This window comes from Echinops telfairi, unplaced genomic scaffold (genome assembly GCF_000313985.2).
Source record: "Echinops telfairi isolate 266 unplaced genomic scaffold, ASM31398v2 ScPeMD7_4;HRSCAF=17, whole genome shotgun sequence".
NCBI classification, from domain to species: Eukaryota; Metazoa; Chordata; class Mammalia; order Afrosoricida; family Tenrecidae; genus Echinops; species Echinops telfairi.
The window spans coordinates 8603286-8628545 of NW_022103900.1; the positions used below are offsets into that span (position 1 = coordinate 8603286).

General features: G+C 38.4%; 1 protein-coding gene across 1 annotated transcript in view; it reads left to right on the forward strand.

Annotated features, from left to right (window-relative positions):
- The window catches only part of LOC101644888 (sodium channel protein type 1 subunit alpha), a 174133-nt gene that overhangs the window by 142075 nt on the left and 6798 nt on the right, over positions 1–25260 (forward strand). Inside the window, exons 18-24 of the mRNA XM_004703766.2 lie at positions 1131–1251; positions 4093–4247; positions 5978–6151; positions 9240–9362; positions 18037–18318; positions 21048–21101; positions 22924–23061. Coding sequence (XP_004703823.1) covers positions 1131–1251; positions 4093–4247; positions 5978–6151; positions 9240–9362; positions 18037–18318; positions 21048–21101; positions 22924–23061 — 1047 coding nt within the window. The remainder of the gene's footprint in view (positions 1–1130; positions 1252–4092; positions 4248–5977; positions 6152–9239; positions 9363–18036; positions 18319–21047; positions 21102–22923; positions 23062–25260) is intronic.

Consider the following 25260-nt stretch of genomic DNA (forward strand, 5'->3'; position numbering starts at 1 on the left):
TTTTGTGCAAACATTTTTATCTCACCTTATAATACTTCAGACTCTAAAGTATTTACCAGAAACTGAATTTTATTTAATATGTCTAAAATCATTAATTTATCAATATCTTTTAACTGGGTGCATTTCTATAATGATGTCTCCCAAAGAGCACAAAGAAAATACATATAGCATTGTTATGGCGAGGTTAATGAGAAACTTCGGCGATGTTTGTCAAAGAGGACAACGTTTCTTTATTATGCCAGCATCCGGAGTGTCAGCGAATGCCCAATCCACTCTGATCTCTAAAGGCTATTCTACAAAAGGTTTTCTCTACAATAGGTTTTCCACTGTACAGTTAAGGGGAGTTGAGCAGGTGCTGATTACACTCAAGGTAACCGCAAGACCCAGACAAAGGGCGTTGGCACTGCCAGTGGCAGGGTGCTGTCATCGGGAGTTGGAGCAGGTGCTGGCGATCTGCATTTGCTTTCCCAGGCAAGGCCGGGCGGGGCGCGGGAGGGTAAGATGGCTGTGCTGAGGTTCACGAGGGAAGGTCACTGCCACACTGGCATATCGCTGGGAACAGTTTGTGCTGGAGGAGGCTTGGGTTTTCAGCTTGAAACAAATTGGCTAGACTTAGGATAAAGTGAGCTGCGACCTTATCACATTTATCATAAATACTTCTGAACATTTTTTACCAGGAAAATTAGTTATACAAATGAAAACAACAGGTGGTATTTCCTCACAAGTAATAGATTGTCAAAGCAAACTAAAAAATGACACATAAAAATTCAGAATGAACAAAGGATATCATTACCTTTTAAGGTGGGATTGTAGGGATGCTGTCTTTCTTTCCCTGTCTCTGGCCCTGCCAGCCTCCCATGCATCCTAATTCATAGGACAATGGTTAGGTTAGCATTTTTCATTTCATAACACAGCAATCTGATTTTATGCCTACATTGTGAATAAGGGTAATGAAGAAAACATAGACAATGATATTTATTTTTTTCTGTTCTTTTAGACCTTCTTTTGTCCTAAACTTAAAATCCCTTTACTTCAAGAATGCAAAATAAATGTATGGTACAAACATGTTTCTAATGAGGCCATTGATCACCCAAGTTCAAGGGACTTGCTTTTTATGTCCTCCTGCACAGAAACTGAATGGGAGCAGCAGCTCGTCAGAAGGCAGCACCGTGGACATTGGTGCACCCGCAGAGGAGCAACCTGTAGTGGAGCCAGAAGAAACCCTTGAACCTGAAGCCTGTTTCACGGAAGGTAAAGAAAATGATCTTTGTGTGAATTGTCCACTTGCAGCTGTGTATTTTCACACCGTGGTCACTCAGCACTGATTGCCCCAGAGCAGAGCCAACATGGCCGGACTGTTTCTTTTGCCGCTAAAATGCTAGCAGACCAAAAAGGACCTGATGTCTAGGTCGTTCTTTGGCTATGGTTGCTCATCATGAACACGATGGGGAAAATTATGTTCAGGTAACCGACTGACTGACTCTTGCTAAAATGTATCATTTCTAAGTCTATAAGTATGCCCTTAAGAATAAAATTATAATTTAACAATATTTTGGCTTTTAAGAAAATACTTTTATTGGGGGCTCTTACATCTCTGATCACAATCCATACATTCAGCCAGTGTGTCAAGCACATTTTCACATAGGCTGCCATCATCATTTTCAAATCATTTTCTTCCCACTTGAATCCCTGATATCAGCTCCCCATTTCTTCCCCCTCGCTCCCCCACAAACCCTTTATTTTCATATCTTACATCATCCTCTGTCGCCCCTCACCTATTTTTCCATTGTTCATCCCTTGAGAGAGGGGTATAGGTTGACCCTTGTGATTGATTCCCCTTTCTCCCCCATCCTCCCCTAATCCCCCTGATATCTCTACTCTCCTTGTCCCTGAGGAGCTTTTCTATCCTGGATTCCTGGTGTTGCAGACTCTTGTCTGTAGCAGTGTGCATGCTCCGGTCCAATGTGATTTGAATGGGGAGGGGAGTGGAGACCCAATGCCCATCTGTAGACAATTGGACATCCCCTCACAGAGGGGTCACAGGGAAGAGAAGGGCCAGCCAGGGGGCAGTAGAGCACCGATGAAACACACAACTTCCCTCTAGTTCTTGGCGCTTCCTTCACCCCACTATCATGACCTCAATTCTACCATATGTTGCCATTTTATAAACTACTCAGAATACAGTCTCTCACTTACGTTATTTGCCCTAAAAGTAACTTTCTGACTACTGAAACGAAATGAATTATTGATGCTAAACCTTGTTTCTTAAGGGATGTATCTTTTTTCTAAGATTTGCTGAGTGGAACAGGAAATATGCACTGACCTTGACACCTTTTGCCTAAACAGTATGTAGTTAATGGGTACAACATGGCCAATAAATAGAAGAGATTGCTTTTTCCCCACAACTGATATTTTTCATGATCTGATTTTCTTGGGGATTTGTTTTAGCGATATGAATGTATTCGCCAATTATCCACGTAGTTGTCTGGTCCTCATAGGGCTGGTATGTATGTATTCATTCAGCCTGCATCTCTGCATGTTTCCTACAAAAATCAGATACGTTCAAAGTCTTCCTCAAAGCTACCTTCCACTGACTAGAACAGTGGTTCTCAACCTTCCTAATGCCGTGACCCTTTCATACAATTCCTCGTGTTGTGGTGACCCCAACCATAAAATTATTTTTGTTGCTACTTCATAACTGTAATTTTGCTACTGTTATGAATCGGGTGACCCTGTGAAAGCATCATTTGACCCCCAGTGGGGTTGGGACTCACGGGTTGAGAACTGCTGGACTAGGGGATAAAAATACAAACGCAAGCAAACCCACTGTTGCTGAGTTGATTCTGACTCATAGCGACCCTATAGGGCAGAGTAGGGCTGCCTCCATGGGCTGTCCAAGGTGATAAGCCTTGCCGGAGGCTAACTGCTGCATCACCTTTTTGTTTGTAGGAAGAGCGACTGTTGCATTCATTGAGGAAGCACTTTAACACTGTATCGCAGGACTCCTATAGCGTAAAGGGACACCTTATTGCGCTGGATACCTGTAACAACCACATAACATAGTTAATACTAACGCATACATTGTTGTGCATTTCCTTTAAGTCGATGTGACTCGTGGCAGCCTTAGGAAAACTCTTGACTTTCACTTTTTTTTTCTTTTGAGGGAATGTTGAGGGTGTCAAGGACCCACTTCCCTAGGCTTATATACTCCTAGATGTTGTTTTGAATACCAGAAAGTCCTTCATTGCAAGGTACAGTGTGCTGTATGCTATCACTACGAAGATGAATCCTCTATAGTCTGCTCACATAGATGTATAGTCTTGAGTAACCTAAGGAGCAACTCTCCTCTGTCCTGTAGGGCTGCTAGGAGAAAGAATCAACTCAATGGCAGTGAGTTATTGAGTATGGTCTTTGTGGGAGCTCCAGTACAGCCCAGTGCTGGGTTGCTAACCAAAACGGCAGCAGTTCAAAACCACTAGCTGCTCCATGGGAGAAAGATAGGCTATGCTGCTGCTGTAGACATCTACAACCTTGAAGCCCTGAGGGGCAACTCTTCTCTGATGAAAAGACACTCACAAAGACTTGTCCAGCTGGTTCGAATGTCACTGTGACTTAAGGGAGCAAGAGGAAGTCAGTGACAGATGAAAGCGAGGACAGAAAAATCACATTGGAGTGCACTAAATTAATTTTGAAAATGATGGATTCTCTTTGACAAACACTCAACAGATTCAACATTAAAGGTGGATCTTCCTTTAAAAGGAAGTTTTCTCTTCATTCTTGAAAAATTATATTTAGAAGTCTTTTTCTAGGATGATTGTAACTGAGTGCAAGAGGTTGATAGAATTTGAGACTAAACTACTTTATGTTGATTTATACTTTCCAACAACACTGTGAAGTAGATAGAAAAAGTAGGTATAAATGGCCCAGGAACTATTTAAAGAGGTTGAATAATTTTCACAACTTCATAATTAATTAATTATTTCACCGTTCATAATTAATGAGCAGAAGACCAAAAAAAGCATGAATATGCAAAGGATATTATTGAAGCAGAAGTTTCTTTTGACTACTCTGATATGAACATTATGCTTGCAGGCTGTGTACAAAGATTCAAATGCTGTCAAGTGAGTGTGGAAGAAGGGAGAGGAAAACAATGGTGGAACCTGCGAAGAACCTGCTTCCGAATTGTGGAGCACAACTGGTTTGAGACTTTCATTGTATTCATGATTCTCCTGAGCAGCGGTGCTCTGGTGAGTGAGTAACAAACAGACAGAACACCAACCACAGTATGAATATTTTAAATTCTAGAATACCAATGTCTCCTTTCTACTGCATTGTCCTAGTACCCAATGACCTTTTAATTGCTTCACCTCAGAGACTCACCATGGACTCACCCATCGATTCATCCCATAGACTCACCATAGACTTAATTTGTAAAAGGAGCAACTATATATTTTGGGGTTTGCTTTTATTATTGTAGGCACATTTCCAGAAAGCTATTTATTAATGTTTGCTTGTTATTAAATATCCCATAAAATGTAGCCCCTCACTATATTCATCCTAACCCAAAGAAGAGAGAGATTTGATTACTCATATTTAATAAGAAAATAAGCATGTCAGCCACATGGTAGCTAATAGAAGTTCTGTGATTGGGAATATATACACACACACACATTAATATATACAAGTATTCTCAGTATTATTATGACTATCTCTTTGAGTGAGTCCTGCGGGATCATTTTCTGCCTCTTTCTAATTGTGTTCATTATTCTCTTGCGTCTCAGAAATGATGACTGTTAGTAATAATAAATATTGGGTCGCATGCCTAAGTGATTCTTTTAAGGATTGGTTTATCTCTATAAAACAGTGTTCATTTGAGTAGGATCAATTGATATTTATATGAAAATCATTTGTGAAGCTATAAAGTACATATAGCAGAATTTTGAAAATGTTAGGACACAAATGAAATACTCTAGCAACTGGATGATATAAAAGAAAGGAGGGAGTGAGGAAGAGAAAGAGGGAGACTGGCAGGTAAGTAGGTACACAGGTAGGTAAAGATTGAAAGAAAAGAGACAGCAAAGAAGAAATTGCCTAATTGAAACACATTACATTTATGTTCCGATTAAACTTGTAATTCTAACAGGCCCTTGGACCTCCTGTCTATTTCTCTGATGAAATAGGCTTTCTCTAGAAGTCATGTAAGACAAGAAATATACTGTCATCACCGAGAAAATGTGTGCTTAGCTACAAAGTACCTGAGAGTGTTTAATATTATAAGGAGACATATTCTGGTTCAAATGAGAAGGCATTTTATTTTACCATTGTTGTCACCTCATATCTCCACTGAGAAATATAAACTATGAACAAAGTAAAGAACTAGGAAAAGAGATGAATCTAGATTTTTATTGAAACCAGCAGTGTGGTGATCAATTACATTCTGCTTCGAGAAATTACATTGTACTTCAGCATCAAGAACTATTTACTTCTTAAGGGAGTCAAACTAATTCTTGAAATTATGAGTTCCTGCCTATCCTCTGAATGTTTAGTCATGAAGAGTCTAACTTTCCCCTTATTGAATAATTAAAAAGCCTTTAATAAGCAACAGCTATTACTCTTCTGGCCTCCTATTTCAGCGATATTAGATAGATGTAGCAAAACCTTCAAAACCTATGTGAGGCAGACATTTCTCAAAGATAGAAATATCCTTGGGTGTTTATGTGGTAGGATTCTTAATAGAAAGCGAGGGAGGAAAGTGGTGAGTGCCTGTGAAAGAGGGAAGACTTGTGAGAGTCAGAAAACCCAAGCTGTCCTGTCAAGTTCCTGCTCTCATAGCTTCATAGGTAGGTGGGTAGGTAGGTAGTTAGGTAGGTGGGTGGGTGGGTGGGTGGGTGACTGGGTGGATGGTTGGCTAAATAAGAAAAAGATTATAAACTACAATAGTATTTGAAAGCTAAAATGTATAATTTTTTCATTATAGGCCTTTGAAGACATCTATATTGATCAGCGAAAGACAATTAAGACTATGTTGGAATATGCTGACAAGGTCTTCACTTATATTTTCATTCTGGAAATGCTTCTAAAATGGGTGGCATATGGCTATCAAACATATTTCACCAATGCTTGGTGTTGGCTTGACTTCTTAATTGTCGATGTAGGTATCATCCATATTTTTTATACTATTTAAGGTAGTGTGTCTTGTTTCTATGTTAATCTGAAATAGTTCATTTCCAATCAGTGTGCTGTTTTCCCTAGCATGCTACTTACTAAGAACACCCCAAGAAAACCAATATCCATGGGACATTCTCTTTTAAAATAAAGGTTTCTGTACGTTCTTAATCATCTGTATTACAGAGTCCTTTGCTAGGTTGATTTCAACTGAGCACCAAGAGAAAGCTACTTCCTGTTTACTTATACTTTGCAAAATTCACCCTTGGACAATGAAACTGGGAAGTAGAAAAAGTAGGAATAATGGTCAAGGAACTATTTAACGAGGTTGAATAATTTTCACAACTTCACAGAGTTAATGAATGGTGTCCTAAGTACTCCAGGCTTATATGCTCTACCTTCACAAGATAAAGAGACTTGTGATTGTGGGGGGAAATACTAAGTTCACTCACTGAGTGATGGTGCAGGTCTTAGAAGATAAGAGTTACATTAGTACCAAAGGTGGCACTGTCAGCTAAGTGTTGGATGGTTAACCACAAAGGATGCAGTTCAAACTCCCCAGCCACTCCCCAGGAGGAAGATGAGGCTGTCTGCTTCCATAAAGATCCTAACGCCTCAGACCCGTTATACAGCGTCACTAGGCGTGAGAACGGACTTGATGACAGCGGGTGGGATCTAGAATAAAAAGCTTAAAGACAGCCACAAATTTCAATGAAGGCGGTAAAATAAGCAATTTGAAGTATATATTTTTTAAAGTACGTAGATTGCCCAGTGTGTAGCTGGGTTTGGGATTCAAGAGCCAAATTTGAATCCCAGCCCCACTACTCACTGTTTGTGTGACATTGTGTTGTTTGGCCCTACCTTGGGAAAATGGTGACAGTACGTTATTGAAGGCTCAATAAAAAGTGATGGTAAGGATGGTAGAGGGAATGGTCTAACTCCTTTATAAATATAATCCACCTATTCCATCCAGTGGATTTAGACAAATAACAACCCTATACACATTAGACCTCCTCCAGTAGAGTTTCCGAGGTGATATAACTTTATAGGTCAGACACCCTTTTCTTTCTCTCAGGATCCGACTGGTAAAGCCGTGTTTTGTCTCCTATAAATCATTCCTCCAAGAAATGCTCAGGATCCTGATCCTACTTGTTTAAAATTTCCATTGACAGCTTGGCTCTTATCTTCAGTTGATGGGGTGCAATAGCTTCCCCAGTCATCAAGCAGGATTTTGTTTGATTTGCTTTTTCTGTCAGAATGGTGTAAGTTGTAGCGGTTGAGATGCCTGTGGAGACAGCTGTAGTTTCTATTGTGAATGGCTCGGCCTCTGAGAGCAAGGATAAGACTACTTCCTCGCAAATGGATGTGGATGGTCAGCTGTCAGGCTTCGTTTTCAACAGCCTCCGGTCCCTTCTTTAAAAACAAGTTGCCATTTATAAACTGCTAATTGGGGGGCACATTGTTGCTATAAACGTTTTCATTTTGATTTCACCATTTTCTTTATTCTTCCACCCAAGCATCACTGACCGTAACTGTGTGTACTTCTTGCAATAGTGGCAGAAGCCATGGTTGTGATACGGACTCTTTTTCCAACTGATGTCTTATCTTCATTCGTGTCACAGAATAGACCCCATTCAGATAGGTTAGAATAAGTTAGTATGAGGGTTTTTTGGTACAGTTTTTTTAAAATCCATGCAAAGTTGTTGTTTGTTCCATGAGCTTTTTGAAGGCATTTCATAGACTAGGATTGCGGAGCAGAGAGTGTACCAATTAGCTACTCACAGAGTTTGTAATCCAAATCCTCACACCTCATTTAACCCAAGTGAGGCCTATGGATTTGTTAAGCAAAATATCATGTTTCATCTTATGGATCTAGCATATGTTTGACTTTGGACAAATACATCCGGATATCAGAGATATATAGGCAGCAGTCTTATTCTAAAGAGACTGCCCTTTTCTTACAGAAAGGAGTTCTGGAGCTAACAGTTCAGCATGTTTTAATAGCTCCTTGATTCTGAACAAAGGCAAGTCAAAGCCATTTGAGAAGCTTAATAATGCCATCAGAAAATGAATGAATGAGAGGAACCTTTAGAAGAATAATTTCTTCATCATATCATAATAGGGAAAATAGAGCATGGGCCAATTAACTTTGGGCATCTATGATTTAGAGAATGTGATATCTAATATAGTTTCTTTTTTTCATACATCTTTCATACAAAGAAAACCATTCATCAATTTATTATGGTAAATATTTGTTGCCTGGCCAGGTTCTGTGGCAGAAGCTGTAAATTCGTGCACAAAATTGAGAATGTTTTATGATGGAATTATTTTTTAAGTTGTATAATTTACATAAGAATAATCTTTAAACAATTGAGAATTCAAACATCACCTTTCAAAGACATTTAACACATTAGTTTCTAAGATTATCATTTATAATACTGACTGTGGAAATTCGGGCTAGACTTTTACTTTTTTTCAGGTACTATAGTATTTTGCATCTTATAAATTAACCACAAGACAAAGCCCTAAATTCAACAGACACTTAATAAAGGGTCACAGATGGCATTTTCTTATACCAGGTTCGCTTTCTTTGTTTTCCTCTGTTTCCTAAAAAGTTCCTTCACTAGTGTATTAGTGGATAATTAAGATATCATACAATATTTCAATGTTTTCCTACCTGTTTTCATCAGTGTCTGCAAACCTACTTTTTTTTACTTAAAACTGTAACTGTTTTCTTAGATTAGTAAAAGGTTTCCTTAAAATGTCTAACCATTCATCTTCTGAATCACGGCAAGCACGGTTCCCTATTCGCCATCAAGTCAAATCTGACTCAGGGCAACCTCAGATGTTACCAAGAATTGTCCTTCATAGCATGTTCATGGCTGGCACCTTTCAGAACGAGACTTCCACACCTTTCTCGGAGAGACCTCTTTGGGTGGGCACCACCCACCAACCTTGGAGTCAGTAGTCTAGCACTTAACGATGTTTACCACCCAGGGATGTGTCAGTGTACCAAGTAGTGACAACACACTGAATGACAAAATTCTGTTTATTGTGTGTGTGTGTGTTTGCAGGTGTCGCTGGTCAGTTTAACAGCAAATGCCTTGGGGTACTCGGAACTCGGTGCCATCAAATCGCTCAGGACACTGAGAGCGCTGAGGCCTTTAAGAGCCTTATCGCGATTTGAAGGAATGAGGGTAAGGAAAACAGAGAGAACTTGTAGTATTACCTAGAGCCAAAATTAAGTCAAATTTAAAATTTAACTATAAAGCCCATGCATGCAAAAGGAATGGCAAATCCTTGCAAAGTTGCTACTTTATTCGTTTATCTCTTGCATATTTACCTAAAAGAGATATGCAAGAGAACTTAGGCCTACCCCCTTGAAATGATATAGTATCATTTACCAGCTATGCTTATTATTAAAATGACCTTATTTCTTAATCCATCCTGGGAGTTTCCTGACAAATCTGTGTACAAAAAGTAGCTGCACTAGAAAATTAGAATGTCAAATAATAAAATAATAACCATTGAAAGTACATTCTGAGGCATATCCTTCTTATTTGTGGTGACCAACTAACCTTAATGAGTTTCATTGAAAATAATGTGAATTTTATGTTTGCCTAAGGAGATGCATAAAAGAAAATATTAAAAGCTGTCAAACTTTTTGTCTGTAAAATGCCAAACTCTGATTTTCAAAAATATATTCAAAGATTCTTTATAATATTCAAGTTTGCATTATTTGAATATATTCACAGGTAGATAAAAAAAAGTTAATGGAATCTTTAACTTTAAAAAAAGTTTTATTTTGTATAGCCTCAATTTCTAACTGCATTAGTCTTCTTAAGTGGGAAATAATCCACAGAAGATACACAATATGAAAATTTAGCTCTATTTTAAGAAGATAAAGTTTTGTTTTATCTAAACAAAGCTGATGAATTAACTTTAATTCTAGTAGACAATACTGTTCTTTTTTAACCTAAGGTGAAGTTAAGGAGCCCTGACCTGATGGTTCAGTGTTGGCCTGCTAACCACAAGGTAGGCAGTTCATACCCACCAGCTGCTGTACAGGAGAACCATGAATAGATTTGCAGTCTTCGAAATCCTGTGGAAGTTCTTCTACCCTGTTCTATAGGGTCACTATGAGTCAGAATCTATTTGTTGGCAGTGAGTTGAGCTATGGTGAATTTAGGATTATAGGAACTAAGATAATATGTAAATATCAATCTTTTGGTAATTTAAAGTATTAATTTATTTTGGGGGGGTTATAAAATAAATTTTATCATAAATGCCTCTATATAAGAGCAAAACTTGCCATCATTTTCCTTAACATATATGAAAATATTTTCCATTAGAAACAATTTAACATAATAAATATGAACAATCTTATTTTACTTCTCACCGATATCTGACTCACACTGTGACTAAAATTGCATTAGAAATCCTCTCCAAAGGGGGAACTGATTGACATATGACCCCCTCTCAGGGGGACGGACATTAGAAAAGTGAGTGAAGGGAGACAGCAGTTGGTGTAAAACATGGAAACAAATTTATAAATTATTAAGGGTTCATAGAGACGGATAAAGAGCTGATACCAAGGCTCAAGTAGAAAGGAAATGTTATGAGAATGATGATGGCAACATAGGTACAAATGTGATTGGCACAATGGATGGATGGATGGATTGTGATAAGAGCTGTAAGAGCCCCCAGTTAAACGATAAAAAAAAGAAAGAAAAAAATTATCTCCAGAGGTATTTAAAAGTTAATGAAATAGTAACTTTTTACTCTTTTGTTATTTTCTACTTGAAATCATTTTGAAAGGCTTCTGAAAGCTCAACAATGTGGAACATCTGAGGTTCTTCTAAACCAAATCGAAATCGGTTGCCATCAACCCAATTCAAGCTTACTAACCCCGCAAAGACTGAGCAGAACTGCTCGCCGGGGTTTCCAAGGTTGTAATCCGTAGGGACTGAGCCCAGGCTGGACCGCGAGTCAGCATTGGACTGCTGACCAAAAGGTCACCTCTTGGGCCCAACCGCTCCTCCGTGGGAGGAAGATGCGGCAGTCTGCTTGTGGGAAGATCTGAAGCCTGGGACGCTCTGAGGAGCGGTTCTTCTCCGTCTCAGAGGAACGCTATAAATCTGCATGCGCTCGATGCCAGGGGAGCCCTGGGAGGAATCTGGCTTCCATTTCTTTCTCTTACCCAGCGGGCTGGGGGCTCACACCACCAGCCTCTCTGTTAGCAGCCCAGCACCAACCACTGCGCCTCCAGAGCTCCCAGAAGCCCTTACAGACATTAGAAAGTTGACCTTTGGGAAGTTTTATTAAATCCACGAATTTAATAGTCAAATAGCCCTGTACATAATACTTTATTTCCTTAACAAAGTTGATATTATGGGTCAACTTTTAATTCTTACAGAAATCACCTTAACCACAATTATGAATGAATTATCACTTTTTACACAACAAGGAAGAGGTGAGTTTCCGTAACTTACGGTTTTCAAATCAAGCTCCTTACGAATGCTGGTTGATGGTGAGATTTAGGAACATGGCTCCGTGCCTCACAATGGCAGCCTAAACACGCCACTCAGTAGTCCACCTCGAAATCTGTTTGGCATTGTAGAGACAAAATAACTTTAGAACAGATTCTGTTTTTTAAAATCTTTTTCTTTCTAGTGTTTGAATTTTTTTTCCACTTTGTACAACCATAACCATATGATGGTGAGGATGGATAGAGTAATGATGGTAATTGGAGATGAGATTTGAATATATTCAGAAACTCTCATTTATGTTCCATAGTGGGATAAAATTGCAATAGCTTTATTAAAGCCACAATCAGCCACTCATTTTATTTCTGCTATGTCATTTTGTCAAAGCATGTGCTTTTACGCCACATTACTAAGTACAGCATGCTGTCCGGTGCTGGATACCGCGTCAGACCATAATCAGTAGATGACCACCTCGTTGCACTTTGTGTTCTCGCATGCTTTGTGCTCATTTCTGGCTGACAGCTCTTAAACATTTATTGTATTTCAAATTTCCAGTCCAAATTTTTCAACCCGTAAACCTGAACTGAGTGAATTGATGTCGTAACTATAGAAAGTAAAATGCAATATGTACTGAAATTTGTATTTTTAATTTTCCTAATCTAGGAAATCTTAATACCATCTATTTCAAAAGCACTCAAGTCTTCATTGATAGGCAAGAGACAGAGAGCATCATATACAAAAGTAACAGCAAATGTTCTGTCATATCCGATTTCTAACTGATAACAAACTATATATTTCTATTTCATATAGGGTAATCTTGCTCCAACTTGGATGGGGTGGAGCGCTGGTTCCTCCCCTCAGCCCTTTCGTATGGGTACTGTATTACCCTTTTGCTGCCTTTCCTCCTTTCGCTGGGACTTCTATGTAGTGGGGCGAGGGGGGGAGGGGGAACGCTGCCATTGTGCCGCAGTAAGGACAATAGCCTACTGACCTTCGAATGCCCTCCTTTCAGAGATCTGAAAGTCTCTTTTAAAAGCATACCTTTATGGATTTACCTGCTGTGGGTTTTAGTTCCAATGGTGGATTCCCTTATATTAAGTTGTATTGAAAAGTACTCAGTGTGTGCATTTTGAGTTATCCATTTGTGGGATATTATTTGATATCGTTGGTGGGTGGAAAACCCTTGGGTAGAATGATTGCGTGAAAATTTTAACTTGTCTATCCTATGACACTGTTTGAGGCATATGCACTGTCCTTTTTAAGTACCCAGGTCTGAGTCCTGAAAATTGTCCTCTTGGAACCAGAAGTTAATTTTTGCTTTCTCAAAAGGTGTGCAGAGGCTAAGGTGCAATATTCCAAGTTTCCTAAGACTGATGTTGATTGTGTGATCATTCTCTTTATTTAAGTGTGAGTTTATGTAGCTATTCAGAAATGTGATGTGGGGGCAAAAAAAAGATAGTATGAAAGAGTTGGATGAGCCCAAGTAATTTAGGTTTTCAAAGCACGGGGGAAATAATATAATAATACCCATTTATTTGAATTATACAGAACACCCCTCGAAAATAAGATCCTCTTATCATGAGTAGTGAGATAGGATTCAGTGTACATATTTACTTCTTAGGTAAGTGACTGCTAACTAGCTTCTTCAAGGAGCCAAGGTGAAGTAAAGTGTAAAGCTTGTGCTCAGCTGCTAACCAAAAGGCCAGTGGTTCAAAATCCATCCACCTGGTTCTAAGGAGAAAAGACAATACAGTAATCTGCTGCTCTAAAAATTACCGTCCAGGAAATGCTATGGGGCACATCAGATAGGGTCCCTCTGTATGATTGCCCAAGGAATCAACTCCACAACACACACACACACACACACACACACACACACACACACCAATAATACCCTTTAACTTCAAAAAATCTTAAAAGATTTAATAGTGGAAACAAATGTAGGAACTATAGAATTATTGTATAAAAATGAGAGTTTTTACGTTTGAGGGGGGAAAATACTGGAATTTTATTTGGATAATATATATCATATCTTTCCAAAATGGCCTTAACAACACCTTTCAACCCAGTGTAGTCTGGAGATATGGAAAAGGTCTGGACTCTACATCCGACCCCAACAATGGTTTCTCACCAGCTTCCTTTTGATGCCTACTCACACATCTTGCCTGTATTCCTGCCAGGGAAACGTTAGACTCTAAGAGTAGTAATGATGTCAAAATGTATTTGTAAATCATGTAACAAGAAAACATTAACATGAAAATTCCCAACATGATTTTGAATATTTCATGCTCCATCCCTCCTTTAAGTGTTTGCTTTTTCAAAGATCAAGAATCAGCAGGCGAGGAGGTTTCTATGAGAACTGTGAGCAGTGAGGGGAGTGGGAAGCAGGTTAGAGAAATTCTGTTTTATGATATTTTGAACAGTTTGTGAGCAGAAGCAAGGTCCAGTGTGGATTCACTAAGACGTTGCTTTTTAGACATCTTCGTTTATGCAGCCTGAACCCTCAATCAGCTCGCTCCGATTTATTCAAGCCAATCTTGTTTAGTGACTGACCACAGGAGAGCTCATTACTGCAGCTCCCTGAGGACTGAAGAGAGTTAATACACTTCCCTCTCTACTGAAGCATGGGGTGGTGTGGGGCTCTTGGGAAAAGAAACTCATTTCTATGCTCCTTCATTGCCTGATTTAATGAACTCATAAAAGCACTTTTGTATAGTAAATCCCCCCATAATATGCCGTATGTTTTCTAAGATAAATTCTTTTTATCTTATTGAAAACAAAACTTTCCTCAGGCCAAACAAGTGCCAAAGCCACAAATAATTATACAGCAATGCATCGCTGCAAAGGGCCTGCTGGAGTCCTGAAACTTGTAGAGTCAATTTTCAGGCAAATCTAATTCCTGTTCCGGAGAGGACCTGCCATATATTTTACTTAAGCACCAAGTGTACTGAGCTCTTTGATTATTCTCTACCAACAGTTAGAATAAACAGTTTTTAAAAGTGTCAACTAATACATGTTACTAAGCTAGATATACTTATTTCATTCAATCATCCATTTATTTAGCCATTTTCAGATTTCTATAGAGAACAAAACAAGACTTTCTACTCCTGTACAGAGCTGTAGTCTCAGAAACCCATGGGGGCATTTCTACCCTGCTCTGTAAGATTGCTGTGAGTTGGAATTGATTCAATGGCAGGGTGTTTGGATTTTTTTAATATTCAAATCATTCTGTTATAGTCCTACATTCAAAATACTCACAGCACTGGAGAATTCAGAAATATACTTTGCCATCTTAATTTTTTAAGTTATAAGCTATCAGGAATACAAATAACTTTAATATATGAGGGTATGTCAAAAGAGTCTGCTCCATGCAAAACATGCGTAAACATGTCTTTGTGAGCAGTGTATGGCTGCAGACACGTCCCTCAAGAAAAAAAAAGGGGGAAGCCTGGTGGGGGTCCCTAAATTTTTAAAAAAAGCCCCCAATTTAAAAAAGAACTCCAAAGGGAACCAACGGGCCAAGTCAACCCAAAGCAAAAAAGGTGAAAAAAAACGGTAAGGGGAAGGGGAGGGAAGAAAAGGTGGAAGGGGAAAAAGTAAAAAGGAAAAACCTGAAAAGCCTTAATGAAGGACAAAAGAAGAACAAGGGGCCTAATAAAAAAAAAAAACTTTTAAGAAACTGAAAACTTCACTGGTGAGAAAAAGACCAGGAGCTTTGTGTCTGGTTTTCGGGTTTGTTTTCCACCAGGAGATTACACCTACTCATTCTTAGACGGTAGTGAGGGCCTCCGTCCTACAAGACTTCTACCGGGAAATTTTACCACCACGCAATCGCATGTGCCCTTCCGTTTCCTTTTTATTTCCAAACCTCAAAAGCATTGGAAAGGAACATGGATGAAGTCTCTTGAGGAGCTCACAACTGCAGTTTTGAGTGGTGTCCATGGGAGAACAGAACATTCTCTGGGGACCGTTCGGAGAGATAGAAACACTACCTTCAGGCATGCATACACCTAGATAGAGGACCAAGACATTCAAAGGCTCAAATGTTGATGTTTTTGTTTAATCAAGGCCTGTAGGGTTTTATAGAACGTTCTGACTTACCCTCAGAGAGAAACATCGCTACCACACACCAGGGAGCAAGTCTCGGCTGAAGCACAGAGGGAGACAGAAAACCTGTGGTTCTACTGCTGCTGTCCTTTCTGAAAGCAGCCCATTTGGCTTCACTGTTCAACTGTGTTGAATGAGAGCACAATGCTAAATAGTCTCAGGGTCCTGCCAGTCCTGGGATTCTGCAAGAACTAAACTGAGGAGCGAGGTAGACTCCATGACCAAAGTGCTATTTGAAATAGCACCCATCTTCAAAGGGAGTTTCTCTAAAGGGGAGGAAGTGCGGGCATCTCAGCTCTACAGAATGTTCAGCGCCTCGTTATGAGCTTAGTGGGATTGACACAAAGCAGAGTGGACAGGGAAATGAGAAGTAGAAACGAAGGATTTGAAGACCAAGGTAAAGAAAAGCATTTATACACAGTGGGGATTCCTTAGGTAATTTCAAAGATGGTCTTCTGAACATGGAATTTGTGGAGGTTCATTCATTTGGCATCTAGTCAAGGAAGACCAAAAGGAACCAAAGTGCTGGCATAAACTAACTAGGATTGTTCAATGGAAAATGGAAAAGAAGTTGAGGTGAGAATGGTTTTGAAGAAAGAAGGGTAAAACCTTCAGATGACCATGAAAGAAAACCCAAAAGGTGTGGGTGACACTCTAAATTGGATTTTGTGTTTAAACATACATGTGAACATGTACTATCTGTAAATAATCGACACAGCTTTTTAATCTGGATGGTAACCAACATGTTCTGAAAAGAATCGAAAGGGATAATAACTTGAATTCGGGTTTCAAACCTCTCATCCAAAAGAAAGATAATTATATTAAGTTAGGTTGAAATCAAATGTATTTAAAAAGAAGCAGAGAACAGGGGCTCATTAGATTGGTTTTATTAATGAGGATAGCCAAACAGGATATGGAATAGGATCAGGTACCAGGTTGGCATACTATGTAAACCACACCATCTGGTTCTGCCTGGGTGACAGCTCAGTTTTATTTTTCCTTCCTCGTTTCCCTACCTTAGTCATTAATAGTTCTATTATTTCCTGTGGCCTCTTTCTCATACTGTTTGTATCTTCAGAAAGTCAAGGTTTCTTTAGAGATTTTAAACAGGACTCAGAAACATAAGGACTTGCCTTACGCATACATACATACCTATATGTAAATATACTTTTCAGAGAGGTAATTTAAAAAAAAACCCATTTATTCTAAAATGTGCTGGCATTAAATGGCAGATATAATAACCATGGTTTTGTGATGCCTGCTCCAAGTAACGAGAACAATAGAAGTATACCAGGTAGAATGAAAGTTCGTTACTAATGTCAAGTCTGAAGCACATTCGCCTCCAGTTCTAGGACTCTTCCTTTACTTTGAGCCCCTCCCTCCCCTGGGGCTCCAATAAGCACTGGGGAGAGGGTGGTGATGGAGCGGGAGATGAAGTTACGACAGCCATCCTTACCATTGTAGCAAAGATGACAAGGGGCACTGACCATCAAGCTAATAGGAGAACTATACTTGTATGGGGAAAAATACAAGTAGATAACGACTTAGCACAGAAACTGATGTCCTTCCAATGGATTTGGGGACAATGTATGGCACCCCTCCTTTCTCAGAGAAACTAAAATTTCAGGTTTCATTTAAAAGAAGTTTATTGCATTAAACTCAGTAAATGAAACAGCTGACATGACTGGAGCTTGAAATAAACGATGCGATGATCTAATGAAATACATAATGCTAAATTGTCTTGCTTCTTATGCAAAAATGATTATTAGTCATAGCAATGCATGAATAATTAAGGACAAAATTACAGTAGGTATTTAATAAAAATTTTATACTTATACACCTGAATTAAAAAAATTTTAAGTATTTTATTGGCCAGGTCAACTCATGTCCACGCATTTCAGTTTTTGCTCTTTAATATGTTGCCTTTTTTAGTGAATCAGTCTTCCGCATTAGGATTCCCAGTTCTCTATTGTGTAGTGAAAACCTATTCTGACCTGACTGGGCAGCATGTTATTCTGATGTTGGTTTTTCTTTAATCTTTCAGTACTCGCTCCTATTTTTTTTGGTTATTTCTTTGTTATAATGCCTATATCTGTAACCTTGAATGTATTGCTTATGAAAGAATAAGTTTCAAGATTTTCTTTAATTTTACTTTAAAATATCCTAGAACAATTGCTCAATAGAAAAGATTAAAGGTTACTAAGGGAATGTATTTTTTCTTTTTTCATTTTTAACCAATAAGAACTCTGACTCTTCTTTTTTTCCATTTGTGTATTAGGTGGTTGTGAATGCCCTTTTAGGAGCAATTCCATCCATCATGAATGTGCTTCTGGTTTGTCTTATATTCTGGCTAATTTTCAGCATCATGGGCGTAAATTTGTTTGCTGGCAAATTCTACCACTGTATTAACACCACAACTGGTAACATGTTTGACATCTCCGAAGTGAATAATCATTCTGATTGCCTAAAACTCATAGAGAGAAATGAGACTGCCCGATGGAAAAATGTGAAAGTGAACTTTGATAATGTAGGATTCGGGTACCTTTCTTTGCTTCAAGTTGTAAGTGAACATTCTTTTCTCTGAATTTGTGTTTCCTATTTGTTTGGGATAGTAAAAGAAAAAGTAATGATCATGCATCTATCATTTGGTCAGTAAGAAGAAAGTTTATAAGATAATTGTATTCTGTGTGCTTTTTTTTGACTTAGTGGTACAAGTTTATGAGCGCAGATCTGTAGAAATGTCATTACATCAAAGTGGTACAGACATAGTCAATCAAGCCCAGATCGTTCGGTTCTCTTCCGAGATCCTTCTCTCTCCATGTTGTTCTCTCTTCCCATCTGTACACATTGGTTGACGAATCCATGCCTTTTCTCTTGTTCTCTCCATTGCAATTCAAAAGCTTGATAAATCACCCCCAAAGTACACACACTTAACACATCTGAGTTGATTGTAAATAGCCAGTAGGACTGAACGACTAGTAGGCTGTATGCTGAGCTATACCATTTGGGCAGAAGATTGGGGAATCTTTTGATTTTATGATTACAGCCTGACAATGAAATGGAAATAATATCTGAAAGTACCTAGATGCAGAAATGAAATAGAGTCAATTATTATCTCAACTCAAATGACTTTTAGCCACAATTTTTATAGCTGCTTGATCTCAGATAATGTTTGTACTACTAGGAATCCAAAACTGATTTGCACAGAAGAAAAAGAGTCTACAAGTTGTCAAACTACAAAGGCTAGTGGGAGGAGCCCTGGTGGCACCATGGATAAGCTCTAGGTGGCTAACCGAAAGGTCGCTGGTGTGAACCCACTAGCTCTTCTCCTCCTCCTCGTGGAGGGGTGAGGGGGTATGTGTGGATGTGGCAGTCTGCGTCCATAAAGATCTGCACCCTGGGCTTCAGCTGTTCCCAGCTGCAGTTGTAGTGCAACAAAAAGGGGGCTAGAACAGAACTCTGGTTGTTTGAAAACGTTGTAGAGATCATTGCCCAATTTTGGTCGCTGAAAACTCAGCTTAAACATAAATATATCAGTGAAAGGCTGCCTGATTTCTCCCCTTGTGATGCTCCAGCGTCTGTAAGCAGGCCTCTTTTTGGTGCATCAGCCTGTCGTTTTCAACCACAAGTCTGGAGACCTAACCAGCAAAGAAACCCAAACGGGTCCAATCCTCTTGTAGCTCTAAGCTAAGATTCTTTCATGAGTCACTCCCAACTTCTTGTGGGAAGTCTAATTTCACTTCTGGATGTTTCTAATTTACTCTGGATATGTCTGTAATTAAAAGGGGGATTTTAAAAATCTGGTAAATATGAGCTCTTTAACTATTACAGCAAACCTGTCATATTGCCATGAGATAACACATTTGTCAATATCACTAAAGCATATACTTCCTTCATAAAATCAAGAAGAAAAATATTTAAACTATTAAGCTGTCTATTCAAATACTAAACAATTCTGGAAATATAGGATATATCCTTAGGACAAATATAGGGCATGTATTTAGGACAAATATAGGACAATATAGGAAATATAGGTTCCAGTGGGTATATTAGTAAATAGATTCTGTTACTGAAATATACTCCAATACTGTAGTCTTTGATTTTAGACACCTCTCAGAATCATCATTCTGTTGATTAGCGAGTCATTTAAATGGTTCTTTGAATCGCTTTTCCTGTTCCATACCTAGGGTGTAACGGGCTTGCTTTATCACAGCTACTTCAAGCCGCTGATGGCTTCATCATTTCCCTCTATGGTGTACAAAGCATCTGCTCCCAGACTTTCTTTTCACTGCCATCCCATGCACACACAAGGTTTTCTACTCACTGGACCTACCAGTTCACAAGTTTGGGTGTCAGAAGAACAAAGATGTGTTGTGCTATAGAAGCTGAAGGCTCTCCCAAGCTCACTCACTCGCTAAGAGACGAGCCTCTCAGGCCCACGGGACTCAAAATCTATGACCTAGAGCAAATAATAAAGTATGACTTATTTATCTACCTAGCAGTTATTCGACTTGGGATGTTTCCTGAGCCTGCGATTTCAATACAAGTAGGACTGTGCTATTTCCCACATCTATTACAGAATTAGCTGCGCTGTTGCAGTGGTTAGATGCTGTAGAGTCGGTTCCGATTCAGAGCGAACCTGTGTGCTACAGAAGGGAACATGACCCAGTCCGGTGCCATCCTCACAGTGTTCTTATGTGTGAGCCCACTTATGCACCCACAGAACTAACTACCCATCATCCCAAATTACAGTGAAGCAAGTAGCACATAGACTATGCCTGACGATGCACTTCAAAACTTTTGAAAGGGTAGCTACAACTCTGACTTTATGTAGACCTGTAAGACCCTTGGATTGTTACAGTCAGTAGAAATCTGAAATGTTCAGTCACCAGTCCCTTAGCAGACAGGCTTAAGTGCATGATCATCAGATCTAAGCTGCAATCATTTTGCTGCTACTGATGTTGCCTAAAGGGTTGGCACTTATAAAGCTCTCTAAAAGGATTACACCCTTTCAGTGGCCGATAAATTGCATGATTCTATTAACTCTAAAGAACTCAAGTATTTTTGAGATCAAGAAGAAAGATACAACAGTGAACATTTTGTGTATTATATAATCTAGGAAGTAATGCTAAGGTAGGACCTTGGTCCAAAGTCCTTGTAAAATGCGTTTTGAAAAGTTTTCCCAAAATGTCACTTTTTTTCTGGAAAAAAAAATTACTAAAAAAATTATAAAACCTCAGGACTGAATGACTTTTACTCCAAAGTGAAATATGCATGTATTTTTAATAGGCCACATTTAAGGGATGGATGGACATAATGTATGCAGCTGTTGACTCCAGAAATGTAAGTATTTCTTACATACTAAGTCCTCTCACAATCTCAGCTAGGGGCTTTGAAATGCAATATTTATCACAAAGATATTATAAGTCAAATAATGAAGTTATTTGAAACTCAAAGAAATATTCATATATTTAATAACTAACAAATATCCTTCTATTAAATATTTTCCTATTTTATTTCCCATTAATCTATCAACTGTATGGTCAGCAGTAATTTTGATGTGTAGAGGCAAATGAGAAGAAATAGATGCATCCTTATCATACGTTTAAATGTTTCATTGCTGTCCATGTAAGCAGGATGGAAAATTGGGAATATTGTCCAGACAGCATTCAATTTCTGTACTGTTCCTTTTCAGATGTATGATTTTAAATGCTTTGGGGATCATAGTATACTTCATTACTTCCTATGCAAATTACACTTCTGTGTAATTTTTAGTATCAATGTGCTGAAGTCTTTATCAATGTTATGACTTCTGTGTTCAAGTTTCTTTACATTTATAACATCAAAGTAAAGGCCTGCTTTATTTGATCTATCCCACAACTGTCACTTTCAAGTTTTAACATGCAGGGTTTGAACAAGTTCTTCGCAGGTTAGTCCTGGTCAATTAAATACAACCAGAATAGACCTGAGTTTGAGAAATGTGGGTGCCTAGAGGAAAGTTATAGGTAGACACTACTAGATACACTTAATCTTTCTCTTAAAGCAAATCCCTTGCCTGGTGTGTCGCTCTGCACAGTCCTGCTAAAAATACGGTCTGTGCATCCCATTCCAGGGCTGCGATCCACAAAGACCCCCTTCTGATGCTCCCCCGAGGCTTCACATCGTGCAAATGCAGGTCTGGCTTGGGCATCATCACCCACCTGGTTTCAACCAGTTTGAAGCCCTGTTCAAAAGTGAATTAAAGTCCATGCGCATTTTAAAACTGCCCTTTGAAATTCTGTAACACTTAGTATTTTTTATCAGCCTTCATTTTTTCCATCGTAAAATTCTATCAGTGCCGTCTGCCATCATAAAAAAATAACTTCCCTCCTTTAATATTCGAACTGTTTTGTTAGAGCTCGTTTTTATCCTTCTTGAAATACAAATGCTATAAAAGACTTTAGTCTTATGTTCAGTATCTTCTTGATAAATCCTAGAGCTTTGTTATTTCACTTTAGTGCTTTTCATTTTATTTGTATTTGCTTGGTTTTAAACTTCTCTTTAGGAGAATATCACTCTCTACAAAGCTATATACAGTGACTTCTTTACTGCTTTCCTAAGTCATTTTTAATAGCTTACGGTCTACGTATTGCAAACACTGTGTAGCAATTACATTGTAATTGCCAATTGAAGATTTAAATTTGAAGTGTACAGTTAAGACTACTTAATCTGAAATTTTCAATTCATGTGGTAATATTAAGTTTATGATGTCAAACATCCCACCTCAATTCACATGTGTTAAATGAAGTCATATATACATGAACAAGTATTTCTGAACTTAGTCTATGTATACTGTTAGGTAAATATTTTTCACTTCTAATTTTTATGTTATAAAATTTACTTCCCTAAAATGTTGAAAGTTTGGTACAATAGCCAAACATTAATTGAATTTACAAAAGTAGGTGTTAGAATGTCATACTAATCATAATTTTTCACATAAACCATCCCTCAGGTAATTTCAGAGACTTTCTGGTGGTAGTTGAACCAGGAGTTGGGGTGGGGGGTAGCAATGGGAGTAGGGAGGGGGACCAGCTGCTAAGGTATCCCCAGAAATACTCTTTCCTATGTTCACGTGACAGCGCACCACAGTACACTCTAATGCTCTGCACGCTGCTCTCCTCTGCAGGTGGAACTCCAGCCCAAGTACGAGGAAAGTCTCTACATGTACCTGTACTTTGTTATTTTCATCATCTTTGGGTCCTTCTTCACCTTGAACCTATTCATCGGTGTCATCATAGATAATTTCAACCAGCAAAAAAAGAAGATAAGTATTTCTAATGTTTTCTCTTACACGGAGAGCAAAATGTTTTGAGCTTCTGTAGAGAACCCAGACTAACAGTGTTTTCTCCACTATCTGCATACTTGCCTTCAAAAGTCAAGTGCGATATTTATTAAACTGTGGGTTTGCGTCCTCCCTCTATCGCAGGGGCTCCCCACACCACCCTGACTTGTCTTTCTTTATTTTTACTAAGGAGGATAGTTTCCATCTCTCGAAAGAGAGTTACTTAGAAAGAGACATACAGAATGCAGAATTCATGGTCCAAAACAGAAAGCCCCCACATCGTTCACAAATTAAAATTCATTTAAGAACAGAAAGAGATCTGGAATACTCCCTTCTCCAATCGCCCCTCCCTTAAACATGTTTCGTCACTAAAACCTTTAGAGTCTTTGTGAACAATCAGGCCCCGGCACAAACTTCTTCCAGTCTTTCTCCTGACAGTTTTGTTTCACTGGGTTTTGTTTGTATATATTTCCATTTCTTTCTCCCAAGTATTTAACGAGAAGAGATCCTTTCCATTCTTGAATATGACGTTCCTCATTTGGTCAATTATTATCATTTCTAAAGTCTGTTTTATTGTTCAAATGGGAAGTAAAGAAATACCCTCACTTGGGAGAAATGTTACTCACACTTTATGAAACTATCATTCGCACGTTAGTTCTGTTCATGTGCTTTTCTATGCGTGCTCTTCTTGTGAAAGTGATTTTATATATAATAATGTGTTCTCCTTTTGACTGAGCATAAGTATTTTCAAATTTTGTTAAAAGTCTATGTCGAGACGGATGGATGGATAGAAAGTTAGATAGAGGTTCCTTTGTAGTTCCTGGTCTCACAAGCATTCTGCCTCTCATAGGGTAGAGCCTTACCTTTTTTCTTTCAGTCATCTTAATGGAAAATGCTTGTTTTCCTCCTTTCTCTGACAATTTTCTGCCTACCTAGACTTTGGTTTGTCCATTTAAATGGATTTTTTTTAATTTAACCATTCCCCAATAGGTTGGTGGTTATTTAAGTTGTTTTTAATCTATCATCATTTAAATAATTCTAAAATCTTTGCATACAAAAAATTGAGTCCTTAGAATAAATACCCAGAGTGAAAGAGTCTACTTGCCCAAAGTAAAAAGCAAGTTCATACTTTCAATAATAGTACCCTCTATACTTGTTTATAAACCAAGTTTTTCAGCACATTTCTAATATATTTTTTGTGGTAAAATTAGGTGCCTCGGCTGATATTCAGGTTGGTTCATACTTGAGTATATATGGTATATGAATATCTCTGTCACTAATCCTTTGCTGGCATCAGACATTTCTTCTCTGTTTCTAATATTTAATAGATAAAAATGATATCTAATTTAGTACCTCTTGTTGGTAGTAGTTTTGAACATGTTTTCAAGTGCTTATTAGCTGTTTGCATCACGTCCTCCATGTACTGTTCCTCCATCTCATTTGCCTCCTCCATTTCCTTGTCAATACAATATATGCTTTTCTTGGATGAAATGCTACAGAAAATTCTTGCCTTCTGCCCCTTTATTTGTTACTGATATTTTTCTGTTTTCCATAGCTTGGTGTTGTGCTGTTCTATGCAGAGAACTTACCCTTTTCACTAGCTACTCTGAATCTCAATCTGCTCTACCTGCTGACCTATGATATAATGTATATATCATATTTACAACCTCTGGTTAAACTCCAAACTTTTCTATCAGTGAATCTGATTTTTCTTTCCATCTGTTTTTCATTTCAGCTCTTTGCAATATAACCCCCATTCACTTTGCAATGTGATATGATTAATTCTTTAATATTTTAGTTGAAATATTTTAGCTCTTTTCATTTTAATTAAAATTTTAGTTATCTCTTTTACTTTATTTAATGCAAAATATTGGGCCCTGTTATGCTAATAAGGAGCCCTTGTGGAAATGTCAGGTAAGCCTTGGACTGCGAAGCGTAAGGTTGGCGATTCTAACCCACTAGCTGCCTCCCATGAGAAAGCTGAGGTTATATGTACCTGGAAAGATGTGTAGCCTCTTAAATCCCATCTACCATTGCCATGAGCAGGAATGAACTACATGGCGTTGCGTTTGGGTTTTCATTATGCCAATTAGTTGAATTTTGTATTCCTTGTTTTAAATGCCCTCTCTTATTTTAAGTGTAACAATCACCAAAAATGTGTAAAAGGACACAGTTTTAATC